Genomic DNA, 16,378 nt, shown 5'->3' with positions numbered 1-16,378 from the left:
TCTGGAGAGATCCTGACTGAGTAGTGGAACAACATCGAGGAACACAGAGCCAATACATACAGAAATATGGCTTCTGAGGACATTGTTTGAGTTTCTAGATTCAATCTTGCCTCAGAGGAGTACTCTTTGGATCTTCTGATTTTATGAGGAAAAGATTGAGGAAATAGATTCTGTCTTTATTTAAATTGGTTTGTATTGTATTTGCTCCCAAATTATACTGTCTAATATATATTTTTCAAATCAACTTGGTATACGTTATCCTCTTTGATGCCACTGACCTTATATAAGCCCCTGTGCATAGAGGACAACCATATATATATTTATTGCATGTATGAATGAGTAAAAAAGTTTTAAAACTCTCAAAATTCATGAGCCCATTAATTAAATCTCCTGCACATTATCATACCATCCTAGGCAATTCAAGTTCAATTTTAAAATGTCTTGATAAAGGAAATTATTTTTTTAAAGATTTATTTATTTGAGAGAGAGACAGAAGGAGAGAGAGGAAGGGGCAGAGGGAGAGGGAGAGAGAATCTTAAGCAGACTCCTCACTGAGTGGGGAGCTTTACAGGGGGCTGGATCCCAGGACCTGAGATCATGACCTGAGCAGAAACCAAGAGTCAGATCCTTAATGGATTGCACCACCCAGGCGCCCCAGGAACAAATTCTTTTTTGTAGAGAAACACAGGATGTAGCCCCGAGGATCTTGTTGGATGAACTAGTTTGCCAGAAAAACGACTTGGGGAGACCAGAGATTTAGCATGGGAAGAACTGAGTTTCTCTTAGCATAACTACCTTCACGGTCCACTCAGTTCCTTAACCTCCTTTGGCACCATTTTTCATGCACAAAATGGGAAAAATAGTTATTTACCTTACAGGGGTGTTGTTAGGCTCAAAGGAGCTCACTCATTGATATGTGAGCTAAGAATGACACAAATATTTTTTGTTAATATTTTTTTCTCAGATAAACCTATTTCAATAGGTGGTGAACACTCACCTGACAAATCATGAACCTAAACGTGTTTAAAATGGTTTTTCTAGTCAAATGCACAACAGAAGGCACATTTTCAGAAGTATATATGTAAACATATGCTATTATTTCTGGGTCTGGGATGTGACCTTCGGGGAAATACTCAGTTTCGTCTTCTGTAAAAGGAAGGATTCCACCACCACGTTATCCCCAAGAACCCTTTAATTTTGCCATCTCAGGACTCCAGAGGACGCAATCGGTGCTCTGCTTAAGACACGGGTCCTGGCAGGCCCTTGGGCCATCCCTGCAGCTCAGTACCTGTGAGCCGCCACTCCCTGGGGTGTTTTTGGTGGGCGTGGCGACAAGCACCTGCTCCCTGGCTGTCCTTGAATCTTCCTCCAGTCGCCACATTTTAACCGTGTGGCTCAGCAGTCTCCCAGCTATTCCCTCAAGGGTGCTTTATGAGATCCGGTTTCAATTCCCTGGTGGGTAGCTCTCAGGTCCCGTTACAATTCCCTCGAGCTCAGCGTGTGTGCGGGAGGGACAGAGCCAGGGAGAGATCGAGTGAGGGGACTAGGCTCCCCGGCTCCAGTTACCCGCTGAAGGGCTCCCGCCCCGTGCCGCCGAGTAAGCGGCGGGGCCGGGGAGCGTCGCGGCCCCTTTAAGAGCCGGGCCCAGGTCGGCCCGGGGGCCGCGGGAGCCCAGAGCGCTGCGCGCCGCCGAAGAGTTGGGATCCGGCGCAAAAGTTTCCTCCCAACTCCGGCCCCGCGCGCTGCCGCCGCCGCCGCCGCCCACTCCAGCCCGGGGCCTGGGGCCGGCCCGGCCGCCGCCGCCGCCAGGGCAGGGCCAGGGCCGGGCCAGGGCCAGGGGGCAGGGCCAGGGCCGGAGCCGGGCCGGCAGTTTCGCTTTGGCGGGCTCGGAGCAGCCGCCTCGTTCGGGCCCGAGCCGGAGCCGGAGCCGGAGCAGCAGTAGGAGGAGCCCGGCCGCGGTGCCGCCGCGTGCCCGGTCACCAGCTACCTGGGAGGCAGCCCTTCGCGTTGCCGCCCCCTCCCCCGATTGTCGCCCGCCGCGAGGCCGCCGACGCCGGGCGGAGGGGCGCCGCCGCGAGCCCTGGGCCCTCAGGGGACGCCGGGGAAAAGCGCCCTGGGGCCCCGGACCCGCCCGTACCGGGCGTACCCGGGCATTAGGGGCTGTGCCCGCGGGGCCGGACACCTGTTCGGCCGGGCCCGGCGTGGGCACCGGGGGCCAGGATGAAAGTGACCGTGTGCTTCGGCAGGACAGGCATTGTGGTGCCCTGCAAGGAGGGCCAGCTGCGCGTCCGGGAACTCACGCAGCAGGCGCTGCAGCGGTACCTGAAGACCCGAGAGAAGGTGAGCGCCTCGGCGGGGGGTGGGGGGTGGGGCGCGCGGCTGCGGGGCGGGCTACCCGCGAGCGCACCGAGCCCGAGGCACCTGCCAGAGGCCCCGGGACCGGGTGGCGACGCCCAACGGACGCAGAGCGCCCAGGAGACTTTATTCGGCGCTACCTGTGCTCGCAACTTTTGTTTATTTGCTAATGTAAGTGACCTGGATGTCTGGGCGTTTGTGGGCCTTGCTTCTCAGAGGGTGATAGGAGGAAACGCTGCATGGGAGTCAGTTGAGGGCTGGCCACAAATGCACAATCTGGTGCCCTAATCCAAGCCCCCTGCCTCTGAATCTGGTTTTCAACAAGTTCCCAGGTGATTGGAATGACCCCTGAAATTTGAGAAGCACTGCTTTAGAAGGTGTTTGAGAGAACGTCCGCTTCTTAAGGGAGTAGTTGGAGGTGCTGCTTACTTCAGGTGTGAGTTTTGACCAGGGCTATGGCCCGCCCTACTTCTGTTCCTTGGAGTTAGAAAGTTGATTGGTGCTAGAAACAGACACTCGGAAGTTAGAACTGATGGGGCCCTTGGGGTTGAAATCTTGTGAGCAATTCTCCATCAGTGACTGGGGCGGGAACTTAGGTGGAAGGATGCTGTTTGCTTACACTAACCAGTCTACATTTTGAGTGTCTTTAGTTTAACGTCGCATATTCTATGAGTATTTACTAGTGTGTGCGTTGTGTCAGGCCCTGCGTGACTGTTGACGAGATTGTTCCCAGCCCTGTCCCTGAAATTAGAAACAAGTAAAAGTTAAGTGACTATTATTTTTAAGTGTGCATGCAGTGCATCTTCAGAAGGCCTGGCTAGACACTAGAATTCATAATGGGTGTTTGGGTGACATACTGGGACTCCGTGTTTTCTTCTGTGGGATCTTTAAATGAAGGCATTGAAGAGCACCTTTTTCTTTTTTGAATCTTCAAATGGAACATCATACCCCACATCCTCCTCAAAAAGGACAGGCCATAAACTCTTTTGTTAGAGGTCAGTGGCTCTCTTAATATTTGTTCTCATGCTGTGAGAACTGTAGACATGGCCTATAAAACTATGAGTATCTACTCCATTTTTCCCCATTGTTACAATAGTGTATGCTGTTTTGAATTGTGTAATTCAGTTAAAAACTGAGATTTGCACAAGTAACCAATTCTCCTTGGAACTGTATTTCCCTCTTGAAAGTAAGCTAAGGTTAATAGCAACAACATTATTCAGACAAATTATTAAAATAAATGTCTTTGAAGGACTATCTTAATGAGGTGATACTTATTTTTTACTAACTCAATATTAAAAATAATTTATGCTCTAGCATCTTGTATATTTAGAAGTTTAAATTACGTGGAGCTGTCCAAGTAATAGAAGTAAGCTACATACTTATAAATAACATGCAGGGGACTAGATGAAATTTAGTGCATTGTAATTTGATCTTAAAAGGTGTTAAAAAGCTATTGATATTCTGTACTGAAAGCATAATTTATAATATCACAGAACCTATAATGTAATTGTATTGATCAGTTTACTGTTATTACCAGATATTACATTTTCCTGTGTTTACATTTATATATTAGCGAATGTGACATTTAAAGGTCACCTGGCGTTTATAAATTCTCCCTCCCTTCTTTGGCTTTTAAAATCTCAATTTAATAAGTGGCAAGTGATATTTTCTCTTTCCCAAATCTCTTTCTCCCATAGTTTCATTTTAAATAGTATTGTAATCATAACAAGGCTTAACTAATATTAAATGGTATTCCTAATGGAACTAAAATGTCAAGAAATAATCTGTCAAATTCCATGCTTTCATCCATTGAATTTAGAAAATAATGGGAAAAAAACAGAAATGTCAAAATTCAATTTGAAAGGCAACTTGTCATAAATTCACTTTCCTTAAATCAGTGAGAGATTTAAAAGCCTTGCTTCCCTGGACAGCAAGGTTTTTAGCCCTGAACTCAGAAATCAAAACATAACAGTAACATGAATTGTGCTTACTCCATGCACGCGACGTTGTAGGAACTTTACTGCGTAAGTTAAATGACCTCATAAGGCAGGTACTAAGATTTTCTTTTTACAGATAGGGAAAAAAAAAGAGACACAGAGGTATGAGTGATATGTGGTAGAATTGAACCCAGGAACTGGGTCCTTACTCATAGGATCCTTACTCATAGTCCCCGCACAGCCCAGTAGGTTATTATGCAGTGGAATTTATCCATCTTATTTATTTTTTACAGTTTGTTTTAAAAAGACCATTCCATCTACAAACTGCTGTAATAACGTATCAACCTCAAGATGGCAATTTTGTTTCTTGCAGAGAGTTGTGACATGCACAAGTTTCTTTTGATTGTATCTTATACAGTATAGGTCTACATGTAATGGGGAGAAGTGTAAATTCTGAGCCTAATATTGCAGGATTTGCAAACCAAGTATGAAAAACATTTCTTAGTTCGATTACAAATGGAAAAATGGGCCAAATCTCTTAGATATTCAGGTCGAGAGTGCTATAAAGAAACAAATTTGGCGGGAACATGAATGTAAATTAAGCCCATTTCTTTTTGGGCCTTGAATCATTTAGATGGGAGAAGGGCAGATTTCAAAATTGAGGATAGAGTTGAGGGGTCTCTAGTTTGGAGGGTAAGTGAAGCCCAAGGAGGCCATTCTGGATTTTGTGGACAGCATCAGAGAAGTATCCACCCTCTGCTGAGAAGAAACAAAGACAACTGGTATTTGGGGAATGTGAGGAACCAGCTGAATCAGCATCAGATAAGGCAGAAGTAGGTAAGGATGCTGAAGACACTGAAGGAACTTTTGGGAAGGCTTTAATTATGTTCTGAAATCTGGGACTTTGAGTTTCCTGGCGCCTCCCCCCTCCCCGCCGTTCACTGAATTTTACCGGGAAGGTGGAATTGACCAAGGGGTAAGAATTGCGGGGTTGCTTGCCTTTGGATCCTGGTAGTTTATCAGTGTCCCAAGCTCTAAATCTAATTTGCTTAAGTAGTTAGTGGAGAGGAGATTGTCTTCTTAAGTAGTCAAGGTGGGGATCATTGGATAACTAGTTAAATTTATCATCAAAATTACGTGTCACAGGTGAACGGTAATTGAACCGTATCCTGCAGGGGCTCTCAACCCTGGCTGAACATTAGTTATCTCTAATTTATCATTTAATATTTTAAATAATACAAATGCCTACATCTCCAGGATTCTAATTCAGCAGGTTTGGAGTGGAGCCTGGGCATCGGTGTTTTAAAAAGGTGATTTTAATGCCCAGCCAGGGCTGAGAACTACTGATCAATTACCTAAATCATTTGGTATCACTGAACTCATTTGATTTTAAACTCTTTTGATGGCAGATACTGTATTTTAGACCTCTCCAGACCAACCTGTCCTTAGCAATCGTCCCTCTTACCATGAATGAATTCTCACAGCAGGTGTTCAAATAATTTATTAAATTGAACATTCATTTATATATATATTTCATACACACATACACAAACACACACACTAGATGAGGTCAAAGTGAATAAGGGAAAAGCTTGTTTAGTAATGAGAATATATAGTGTGTGGAGTCAAAATGAATGAGATAATACGAATATTGAGTTCATGGGATAGTGGGTATGCTGGAATTTTAAGCAGATTTGTGGATTTGACTGTGAGAATACTTTTTTTTTGAAGAAACATTTGATAGACTTGCCTAAATGAATCTCTTCTGTGTTCAGAGATTTTGAATAATTTGTTTTACCATTGAGACCGGCTTCTCAAATCTGAGCAAGATAAGAGTAATAATTCCATTTTCTGAAAAATTGTGGGGTCCGCATCTAAAAATTTGTATGGCAACAAGAATCTGGCATGTTACTGTATGGGCCTAACCTGGAGGAATAGGCTAGAAATCCTAAATTCTTGAAGTCTTCAGTTTTTGATGTTTTGTTTCCAGATTTTAAGGTTCCTGTATACATAAGCTAGGACCAGACTGGATTCCCGAAATGCTTTTCAATTTATTGGACACGGACTTACTCGAGTGCTTCATTTTCTATTCAGTCCTCTCCTAGTGTGTGGACTACATGCTCTTCCCAGTGTGTGGATAAGACTGACTCACCACCAGCAGGGCACATGCTGCTAGCTTGGTTTTGGTTCTGCTACTTGACTTGCATAGAAGAGTCTCTGAGTTTGCAGATGCAGGGCTAGTGGGGCCTGCTGTGACCCACAGACATATTTTTTCAGTTCTGCTCAGTATCACATTTTTTTTTTAATTTTAAAAGATTTTATTTATTTATTTGTCAGAGAGAGAGAGAGCAAAGCAGGGGGAGTGGCAGGCAGAGGGAGAGGCATGTTCCCCGCTCTCCACTCCATTATTGCCTCACCAACAGTATGTTACTACCTCATACTTAACTTCTTACTCTGTTATTTCCTTATTTATGGCCCATTGTTGTTCTCTGGCTTGCTGTAGGCATTTGGGTTTGTGGTCCCTGGACCTTTTCTTCCCCATTACACCCCTTTCTCTTTCCTCCTATACCTCTCTCTGTTCCCCACACCTCCCTGTTGCCCCCCCATGCCCCTTTCTCTCTCACCCACCACCTCCAGGCTCCCCCCCTCCTGTGACCTACATATAGCATTTGCTGACCGGAGTTGGGGCTGCTGTTTCGTTCCTCTGAGCTAGGTGAATTGCCTCATGTGCAATTGGGAGTCACAGCACTGGATTTGTAGTTTGGAGACTGTGCTCAAGTGGCTTAGTTAACCAAGTATTTATCCTCATTCCCAGGGCATTCTGTGTCACAGATCCTCTTTGAGGAAGTTGGGCAAATGATCATGTCAGATTTTCATGAGACTATGTTTTCTGAAGAGATTGGTCATGAAAATCATCTGAGGTGTCTATTAATAATGCAGAGCTTTGGGTCTCTCTTGGAAAATGTAAAGCACTACAGTCCAGTAGAACTTTTGTGATAATGGAAGTGTTCTGTGTCTCTTATTTTCCAATAGGGTGGACTGTGGCCACTCATGGCTTTTAAGTACTTGAAATGTGGCTAGTGCAACTGAAGAATTGAATTTTAAATCTAAATTTACATGGTCACAAATGACTTAACCTAAATGGGCACTTCAAGTCTAAGGCTCCCTCTGATGATTTCTCTCAGCTGCTTTTGGAAACTACTGGTCTAAAGCTTAGATCCCAGGCAGCCCTTAATCTGACATTTTTACAGGTGTGGTTGTCCTGTTGAGAACTTTGCCAATCAGAAAGGGATCTTCATTTACCTTTTGGTATCCACAGGTGGAAGAGAGAGCCTTTAAAATCTTGAATCCTTCACCTAGACATGAGCAAAATCCAGCTTAATTTTTTTTATTTTTTTTTAAAGATTTTATTTATTTATTCACGAGAGGCAGAGAGAGAGAGAGAGAGAGAGAGAGAGAGAGAGAGAGAAGCAGAGGGAGAAGCAGGCTCCCAAGGAGCAGGGAGCCCGACGCGGGACTTGATCCCAGGACTCCAGGATCATGACCTGAGCCGAAGGCAGACGCTTAACCATCTGAGCCACCCAGGTGCCCAAATCCAGCTTAATTTTAAAGCAAGTTGAGGTCTGCTTCAGTTTGCCCCTTTGGTGCAACACCCTGGGGATGCACAACCTCTATTTTTGGTATTGGTGGATGGTGGGCCAACAAGGAGTGGTGAACAAAAGTCTGGATATCTTTAGTGAGATTTAAGATGCTTTTGGATGAGCTTATCCGGCATTATGGGCTCAAATATCATCTCTGTAGCTCCAGCCCAGATCTCTCTGAGCTTTGAACTCTGTACGTAGCAATTTCCTTGACATCTTTACTTGGATGTTAGGTAGGTTATCTGACCCTTAGCAATCCCCAAACTGAACTCTTTTTTTTTTTTAAAGATTTTTTTTTTAATTTATTTATTCAAGAGAGACAGAGAGAGAGGCAGAGGGAGAAGCAGGCTCCCAAGGAGCAGGGAGCCCGATGCGGGACCCGATCCCAGGACTCCGGGATCCCGAGCCGAAGGCAGACGCTTAACCATCTGAGCCACCCAGGCGCCCCCAAACTGAACTCTTGATCCTCTACTCCAAATCCACTCCTCCCACAGTCTTCCCATCTCATTAAATGGCAGTGTCATCCTTCTGGTTGTTCAGGCCAGAAATGCTTGTCACAATCTTTGATTGCTCTTTTCCTTGGATGATTGACCTGCAATCAATCTGCCACTCAGAGGGACTCTACTCTCACAGTACATTCGGAATCTAATTCTTCTTTCCAGCTTTTCTTTTAGTGTGCTGGGGTTCATGGTATTTTTTAAAAAAGATTTTATTTGAGAGTGAAAGAGAGCACACGCGGGTGTGTGCATGAGAGCGTGGAGGGAGGAGCAGAGAGAATCTCACACAGACCAATGGGGGACTCGATCTCAGAATCCTGAGATCATGGCCTGAGCCATAATGAAGAGTTGGTCGCTTAGCTGAGACACCCAGGCGCCTCGGGGCTCATGGCATTTTTGTTTTTGTTTTTTTCCCAGTGGGTTTTAGTTTCCCTGTTTCTACCCCACACTCCCACTGTAAGTCTTTTTTTCTCAACACAAAAGCTAGAGTGACATTTAAAATTCTAGTCAGGTCATGTTGTTCTTCTACTCAAGATCCTCTGTTGGCTCCCATCTGTTTTGGATGGCCTATAAGGTGCTACATGATCTGGGTATCTGTGCAAAAAAAAGTTAGTGTAGCAGGCCTGAGACTCCTTTCTTTAGGCCTACTTACAAGGCTGGCTCTTGATTGGCATTCAGGAATTTAGATTTGTGGAGTGTTCCCACCGTTCCCTGAAAAGAATGGCTTATGCAAATGGCTTATTGTTTATGCAAACAGTATGGTTTATACTGAACACTTGCTCTTTTTCTGAGGTCTGGAATTTTTGTGCCTGCTAGGCAGAGGGTCCCTATGTGACCAGCCCCCCGTGAAAACTATGGATGCTGAGTCTCTGCTGATCCTCACTGGTAGACAGCATTTCACAGGTGATGTCAAAACTTGTTCCTGGGCTGGGGGTGGGGGTGAGGGTCTACTGGAAGTGGATCCTTGGAAGCTCGTGCGCGTGCCTAGTTTCCTGCAAACTTTACCCTTGAGTCTTTTCCCTTTCTTGATTTTTGCTTTGTATCCTTTTACTATGATACATCATAGCTGTGAGAATGACCGTATGCTGAGTACTGTGAGTGTTCCTGGTGAATCATTGAACCTGGGTGGTCTTGGGGACCCTGGCATACCGTCTCTTACCTTTCAGACCTCTCCCCCCCCCCCCCCACTCTCCCCCAGCGCTGTGATCTTGTGCTGTTATTCCAACAGTGCCAGTCAGGCTCCCACCTCATGAGCTGTTTTCTCTGCCTGAAATAGTCCCCTCCAGTTATCCACCTGTCTGGTTTCCTCGTCTTTTCCATCTTAAGATTGTTCCTCTCCCTATGAAACCTTCCTGACCACACTGTTTATAATTATAACCCCCCAACCATCCTCTATATTGCTGTTTCCTGCCTTTTCTCTGCAGAAATCATCCCTTACTACCATACTGCTTGTTATAACTGTATATTTACTGTCTGTCTCTCCCCACTGGAATGTTAGCTCAATAAAGGTGGAGATCTTTGTCAGTCTTGTTCATTGTTGACCCCCTAGGTCCTGTGAGTGCCTGGCACATAGTGGGCTGGTGATAAACTCTTCCTGAGTTAAACCTTCTTTTACCGTGTGTCCACTACCATCTGTTGTAGTTACGTCTTGCTCCAGTACAAACTGTCCCACCATCTAGTAGCTTAAAATAACTCCAAATACCTGAAGAAGGCTCAGTGTGATGTTTTCTAGGTCCGGGATGTTCAAGATTGCACAAGTCTGATACCTCATCTAGGGTGGCTTGAATAGCTGGGGCCTAATTGCCGTGGGGACGTCTGTCTGGAGCCTTGGTTCTCGCTGTCAGCTGGGGCCCTGGGTTCTCTCCCATGCAGTCTTAGCATTTGATCCTCTTCACCATGGCCTCTTCCCATGGCCTCCAGGGCAGGGTCACTAGACTTCTTAAATGGCGGCTCAGGGCTCCAAAGACTGCAAAAGTTGCCAGGTATTCTTAAGGCTTAGACCTGCCACTGGCATGATGTTTTCTGTCATATTCTATTAATTTTTTTAAAAGATTTGAGAGAGAGAAAGAGAGCGCGAGAGAATGAGCAGGAGGGCCAGAAGGAGAGGGAGAGAGCATCTCAAGCAGACTCCATGCTGAGTGCAGAGGGCTCCATCTCACAACCCTGAGATCGTGACCTGAGCTGAAACCAAGAGTTGGATGCTTAACCAACTGCGCCACCCAGGTGCCCCTGCCACATTCTATTAATTAAAGCAAGTAACAGTTGAGCCCAGGGTGAAGGGAGAAGATTATACAAGGAGCTGAATAGCAGTAGGTAGCGTTCTTCGGTAGGGGCTGCCAATATAACAGGTCACATCCTTGGTGATACGAATATGTAGATTAATCAGTCACTGTTTCTGGTTTTGATGAGTTTTACAGCCTCCTGGGGGAGGAGGCCCACATGTGAATAAGCCAGTTTTACTCTGGTGGTATGTTTCCTGGGCTACAGTATGGACCAAGAATGCTCTTTGAAACAGAAAACCCTGAAGTTGTGTTGAATGACGGTGAGGAATTTGCAAGGTGGAAAAGTGAGGTGAGGCATTCCAGGTGGAGGGAACAAAGTGAGCGGGCATCAGCTGGTTGAGGGAGTTGTGAAAAGTCATGGCCCAGGGAGGAGCGGTGGTCACAGAGTCACTTGGACCAGATTGTGACTGCCCTTGGGTGACACTCTAAGGGATTTTCATGGCCTCTTAGTGTAGCTTTTGGTTTTATTACAAATATATTCATGTTGGGGCGCCTGGGTGGCTCAGTCGTTAAGCGTCTGCCTTCGGCTCAGGTCATGATTCCAGGGTCCTGGGATCGAGCCCCACATCAGGCTCCCTGCTCTGCGGGAGGCCTGCTTCTTCCTCTCCCACTCCCCCTGCTTGTGTTCCCTCTCTCACTGTCTCTCTCTGTCAAATAAATAAATAAAATCTTTAAAAAAAACCCCAAAACAAATATATTCATGTTTCACTCAATTTGCATGTCTAAAAGTATTTTTGTGGATTTAAGAAATGGAGAGGATTTTGGAAAATTAAATTAAAAAAATAGATATTTCTGTTAAGGCCTCATCCAACCCAGTTGGTTACCTTCGTTCTTACACCTTCCTCAGATAATCTGCTTTCAACAAGATTATGAAAATGTGATAGCTTTACTTTTCATTCCTTATTTTTTAAGATTTTTATTTTTTAAAAATATTTTTAAAGATTTTATTTAATTATTTGAGAGAGAGAGAGAGCACAAGGAGGAGGAGGGGCAGAAGGAGAAGCAGGCTCCCTACTAAGCAGGGAGCCTGATGTGGGGCTTAATCCCAGGACCCCAGAATCACGATGTGAGCTGAAGGCAGATGCTTGACTGAGCCACTCAGGCGCCCCTTAAAGATTTTTATTTTTTAAATTTTTAGTAATTTTAAGTAATTTAAGTAAATTTAAGTAAATTTTAAGTAATCTTTCCACCCAGCGTGAGGCTTGAATTCACAACCCTGAGATCAAGAGTTGCACGTTCCACCGACTGAGCCAGCCGGGGGCCCCCCTCTTCCCTTATTTTTGATGATCTTTTAAAGCTCTGACTGCCCATGAACTTTCTAGGATTTTTAAACCCATGTCTCTCTTCTAAGTCTTTGCAGGTGCTCCCTACAGTATTTTCGTGTGTGCTGATACATCAGGCTCTGGTTTTGCTCTCAATGGGATTTGCTCTATTCTGTGGCTTCAGCTACCCCTAAATATACACCTCTACCCCTGAGCTTCCTTAGACCCCAAATCCACCAGCCTCTGGACTTCGTCACCTTGGTGTTCCACACACAGTTGAAGCCCAGCCTGCTCTCTGTAAATCTGCTGGTCACCACCATTCACCCAGATGTCTGATCCAGAATCGTGGGCATACTTTGTTCCTTGGTGACCTTTCCCCCCTCATATCCCACCCTATGTCTAGTTGGTTCAAAAGTTTCTTTGGTTCCAAGTGTATCTCAGGCATCTGCCTCTACCCCAAAGCCATGCCGTTGCTCATTTCTGCGGCGGGGGATTGCAGCAGGCTCTTAGCTGGCCTCTCTGCCTCTGCTAGCCCTGGACTCTTCCACATCTTTTCCACTGAGGATCTTATAGCCACAAATCAGGTCATGTATGAACTGCTGCTGGGAATATTTAAACCATTCCCTGTTGCTTTTAGGTGGAAAGGCAAACTTTGCTTACCTATCCCTTTATGCCCTTCCGATTCCTACCTGCAGTTTTGTGTTCTTTCACACTTTTCCCACCCCATGGAAATCCTGCCCATCCTTCAGGATGAGTCTCCAGCTCCCTCTCCCCTAGGACTCTCCTCCCTGCCTGCCCCACCTCACCATTGCTCGGGGGCCTCGCTCTTGTGTTCTCAGAGCTCCCCATGCTTGTGCTTTTCTTTTGGAAACTGCATCTTACATTTTACTGTTCAGTAGTCAGAGTCTACTAACTTGACAGACAACGCCCAGATGACAGTGGCTTATCACAGCGACGAGTGCCCTTGCTGGGTGGGAGGTGCGGGCTCTGACACACACAGCCCCCGCCCCACTGTGTGCTTTGGCCTTGGAGTTTTCTGTAGATCTGCACTCTGCTGACTGCTGAATAAAGGAGGCAGAGAGGAGGCCACAGGACATCTGTGGCCTGGCCTGGAAGTGGCAGATACCACTTCTGACTAGCATTTCCCTGGTAAGACTAGCCGTGTGCCCCATCTAGGTGCAGCGGGGCTAGGAAAGTAGTCCCCTTGCATAACGGTGCGTGACTAGCCAGGCTCTGCCACGCACTGCACTCACTCTGTCTCCTCACTACACTGTGAACTATTCAAAAGCAAGGAAGTTTTAAAAATTTTCCGATCCCTGTTTTTAGCATATACTTGACATCTAGTGTGCATACCATAAATACTTGTGAAATTACGTTAAATTTCACTTTGCTTCCTTTCATAAAAATGAGAATGACTTTGTATTCAACACAAAGTTTTGCAAGTTTGAAATCTTTAGATGGGTTTTTTTTTTAAGTCTAAATGCAACTTTTCTCTTGATTGTCTTCAAATACCTCATCAAATCCACATTTACTGTAGGCAGTAGTTTAGTGGTCCATTATATCTGCCATAATGATTGTCTTAAATAACAGCTTCAGATTCTGACAGGTTGACTCACTTCTCAGATTTTGAGACTGTGAGTGCTCTGTGGTTCTGGATTTTCAATGAAGGAATATCCTCTTTTTGCTTCATGAGGATTTGTGCAGTGCTCTTATATCTGAACAATGTTTGATTTTCAGTGTCTTACTCATTAATTTCATGTTGATTTTTAAAAATGAATCTGGATTATCTTAATTCGGATGAATTTGTTTTCTGTGTTGAGGGGCTGTGTCTGAGGGGCTGCCAAATTAGGTTTGCCTCTCGTCTCTGGGCTCAGCCATTCTTTTGATTGCTGGACTCTTGCTTTTTTGGATTGCAATGAGGTGGAATTTCAAGATACCAAAGACAGTCTGATTAAAGAGGGTTCACTCTCAATTTAGTCCCTATCAGATGCAGTGCCAGATAAATACGCCCTGTATTCCTCTTGTCTTCTGCCTCCAGGTTAGGTTATTAAGCTTGCTGGGGGGGTCCTGGGCCCTGGAGGAGTTGTGGGGTGGTGGGGGTGGGGTTCCACTCGGTGATGGAGGCAAATAACAGGGGAGATGTCTGCAGCTCTTGGCTAAGCCCCTGTCTGCAAGATCTGAGAACCATATGAACAGGGGAAATAATCAGACCCATTTTATTGCTTTGTTTGAGGCAGAAATTAAGGATTTATTTAATTTTTTTTAAAGATTTTATTTTTATTTATTTGACAGAGACACAGCGAGAGAGGGAACACAAGCAGGGGGGGTGGGAGAGGGAGAAGCAGGCCTCCCGCCGAGCAGGGAGCCCAATGTAGGGCTCGATCCCAGGACCCTGGGATCATGACCTGAGCCAAAGGCAGACGCTTAACGACTGAGCCACCCAGGCGCCCCAAGGATTTATTTTTTTAATTAAAAATTTTTTTTAGATTTTATTTATTTGAGAGAGAGAGAGAGAACAAGCAGGGGGAACAGCAGAGGGAGAGGGAGAAGCAGATTCTCCACTGAGCAGGGAGCCCGATATGGGGCTCGATCCCAGGACCCTGGGATTATGACCTGAGCCGAAGGCAGACACTTAACTGACTGAGCCACCCACGTGCCCCAAAATTAAGGATTTATGGGGAACTCGTAATAGACTTCTGATGCCTTGTTAGAGAGATTTAGGATTAGTTTTCTTTTTAATCCATATTTTTATTTGTTTTTTAAATTGAAGCTGAGTTGACACACAGTGTTACCTTAGTTTCAGGTGTACAACATAGTGATTGGACAAGTCTGTATGTTATGCTGTGCTCAGCACAGGAGTAGTGACCGTCTGTTGCCACATACTGCTATTACAGTACCATTGATGATACTTCCTGTGCTGTACCTTTCATCTCCCTGAGATTTAGGGTAGCTTTTGCTGGTATTCTTTTATAAAGACATGAAGCCTAGAAAGTGTGACAGGGGATATATAGATATAATTTATACTCCTTCCTCCTCATAGAGAGGTGGCCTGTTTTGAGGAAAGGATGCAGAGATGGTGGGGTTCCTGACTTAAGAATGATGGGAAATAACTACAGTCCCTTAACCCCATCTTCACATAAAAAGTATGTTGTCTATTCATTGAGGCCTTAGGCCTCTAAGTAGTGGATGCTTTGCTATGGTTGTCTATAATAATCTAATAATCTATTATTTTTTAAAGATTTTATTTATTTGACAGAGAGAGACACAGCAAGAGAGGGAACACAAGCAGGGCGAGTGGGAGAGGGAGGAGCAGGCTTCCTGCGGAGCGGGGAGCCCGATGTGGGGCTCGATCCCAGGACCCCGGGATCATGACCTGAGCCGAAGGCAGACACTTAACGACTGAGCCACCGAGGTGCCCCTGTCTATAATAATCTAAAGGTCACTTCAATCACTTGAGAGAGGGTTTAGACAATGATTTTGGGTCAAGCTTTGTGTTTTGTGCTGGGGTTATAGAATAAGATAAGGCACAGTCCCTGCCTCCATCAGGCTTATGGAATAAAAGGGTAGAGAGAACAATGTAGACAAACTGCGTTAAGTGTGGTAGAGGGCCCTGGAGGGGTGGACAGAGGAACTGACTGAGCTTGGCTTTGCTGGGAGTAGGGAGAGGTGGGTAGTTGTGCAGGCTGCACTTGGGGGTGGTAGCTGGGCAGGGTTTGGAAGGATGAGTGGACCTTTGCCGGAGCAGTAAGGGTGGGGAGGGGCACTGGAGGGAGGGGTGGGGAGGGTGATGGGGGGGGGGGGGGGGGGGGGGGGGGGGTGAGGGAGGGGGGGAGGGTTGGTGGAGAGGAAGAGAGGAGCAGCCAGCCTGTGCCTGAGGTAAAGTGTTGTTGTTTTTTTTTTCCTGAGTGGGTAAGAGGATAGTGTTACGGAACATTTTCTGAGGAAGCGTTGTGGTCAGGGTGGTGCTATTGCTTGATCGGCCTTTTTGTATGGCTTACCCTGGAGGACGAAGACAAGGGGCTGAGGCTAGAGGTAGAGAACTGGTCCGGGTCCCTGCCATGAGGATGGAGGATAGACATACTGAAACAAAGGAGGAAATGGACTTTGAGATTCTGGAGGACAAAGGGGTCAGCCTTGGGAGTTGGTTCTGATACCAAAGGAAGTATGGGTGCAGATGGGGAGAGGGAGCAGTCTGAGTTTTGTGTGTCATTGAACACCGACCCTGTGTTCTAGGCACTGAGGCCTGAGGGTACAAGGACCAGCAAGACGTGATCTGTGCCCCTGGGAGCCCCCGGGGCCTGAATTTTGACAGCAGTGTTAGATCAGAGACATTTCCCCAGAACCTTAAATAAAAAACAACAAAAAACCCCCCAAATTCCCTGCAGATAGGGGTCGGAGAGGTGG

General features: G+C 45.8%; 1 protein-coding gene across 8 annotated transcripts in view; it reads left to right on the top strand.

Moving 5' to 3' along the window:
- Nucleotides 1-1,760: 1,760 nt before the first annotated feature.
- The window catches only part of PARD3B (par-3 family cell polarity regulator beta), a 1,017,627-nt gene continuing 1,003,009 nt past the window's right edge, over nt 1,761-16,378 (top strand). For 4 of the 8 annotated variants that reach the window (XM_025892834.2, XM_073879648.1, XM_073879642.1 and 1 more), the window contains exon 1: nt 1,762-2,340. In XM_025892834.2, coding sequence (XP_025748619.1) covers nt 2,221-2,340 — 120 coding nt within the window. In that variant the 5' untranslated portion in view covers nt 1,762-2,220. Of the gene's footprint in view, nt 2,341-2,491; nt 2,527-16,378 lie in introns of those variants that run through there. The other 4 variants (XM_073879629.1, XM_073879634.1, XM_073879636.1 and 1 more) reach the window with 3 other exon arrangements.

This window comes from Callorhinus ursinus, unplaced genomic scaffold (genome assembly GCF_003265705.2).
Source record: "Callorhinus ursinus isolate GAN/ISIS: 27379988/994484 unplaced genomic scaffold, GSC_fseal_2.0 scaffold2, whole genome shotgun sequence".
In the NCBI taxonomy this organism is placed as follows: Eukaryota; Metazoa; Chordata; class Mammalia; order Carnivora; family Otariidae; genus Callorhinus; species Callorhinus ursinus.
Note: the sequence above shows the minus strand (reverse complement) of the source record. Positions and strands in the feature narration are given on the sequence as shown.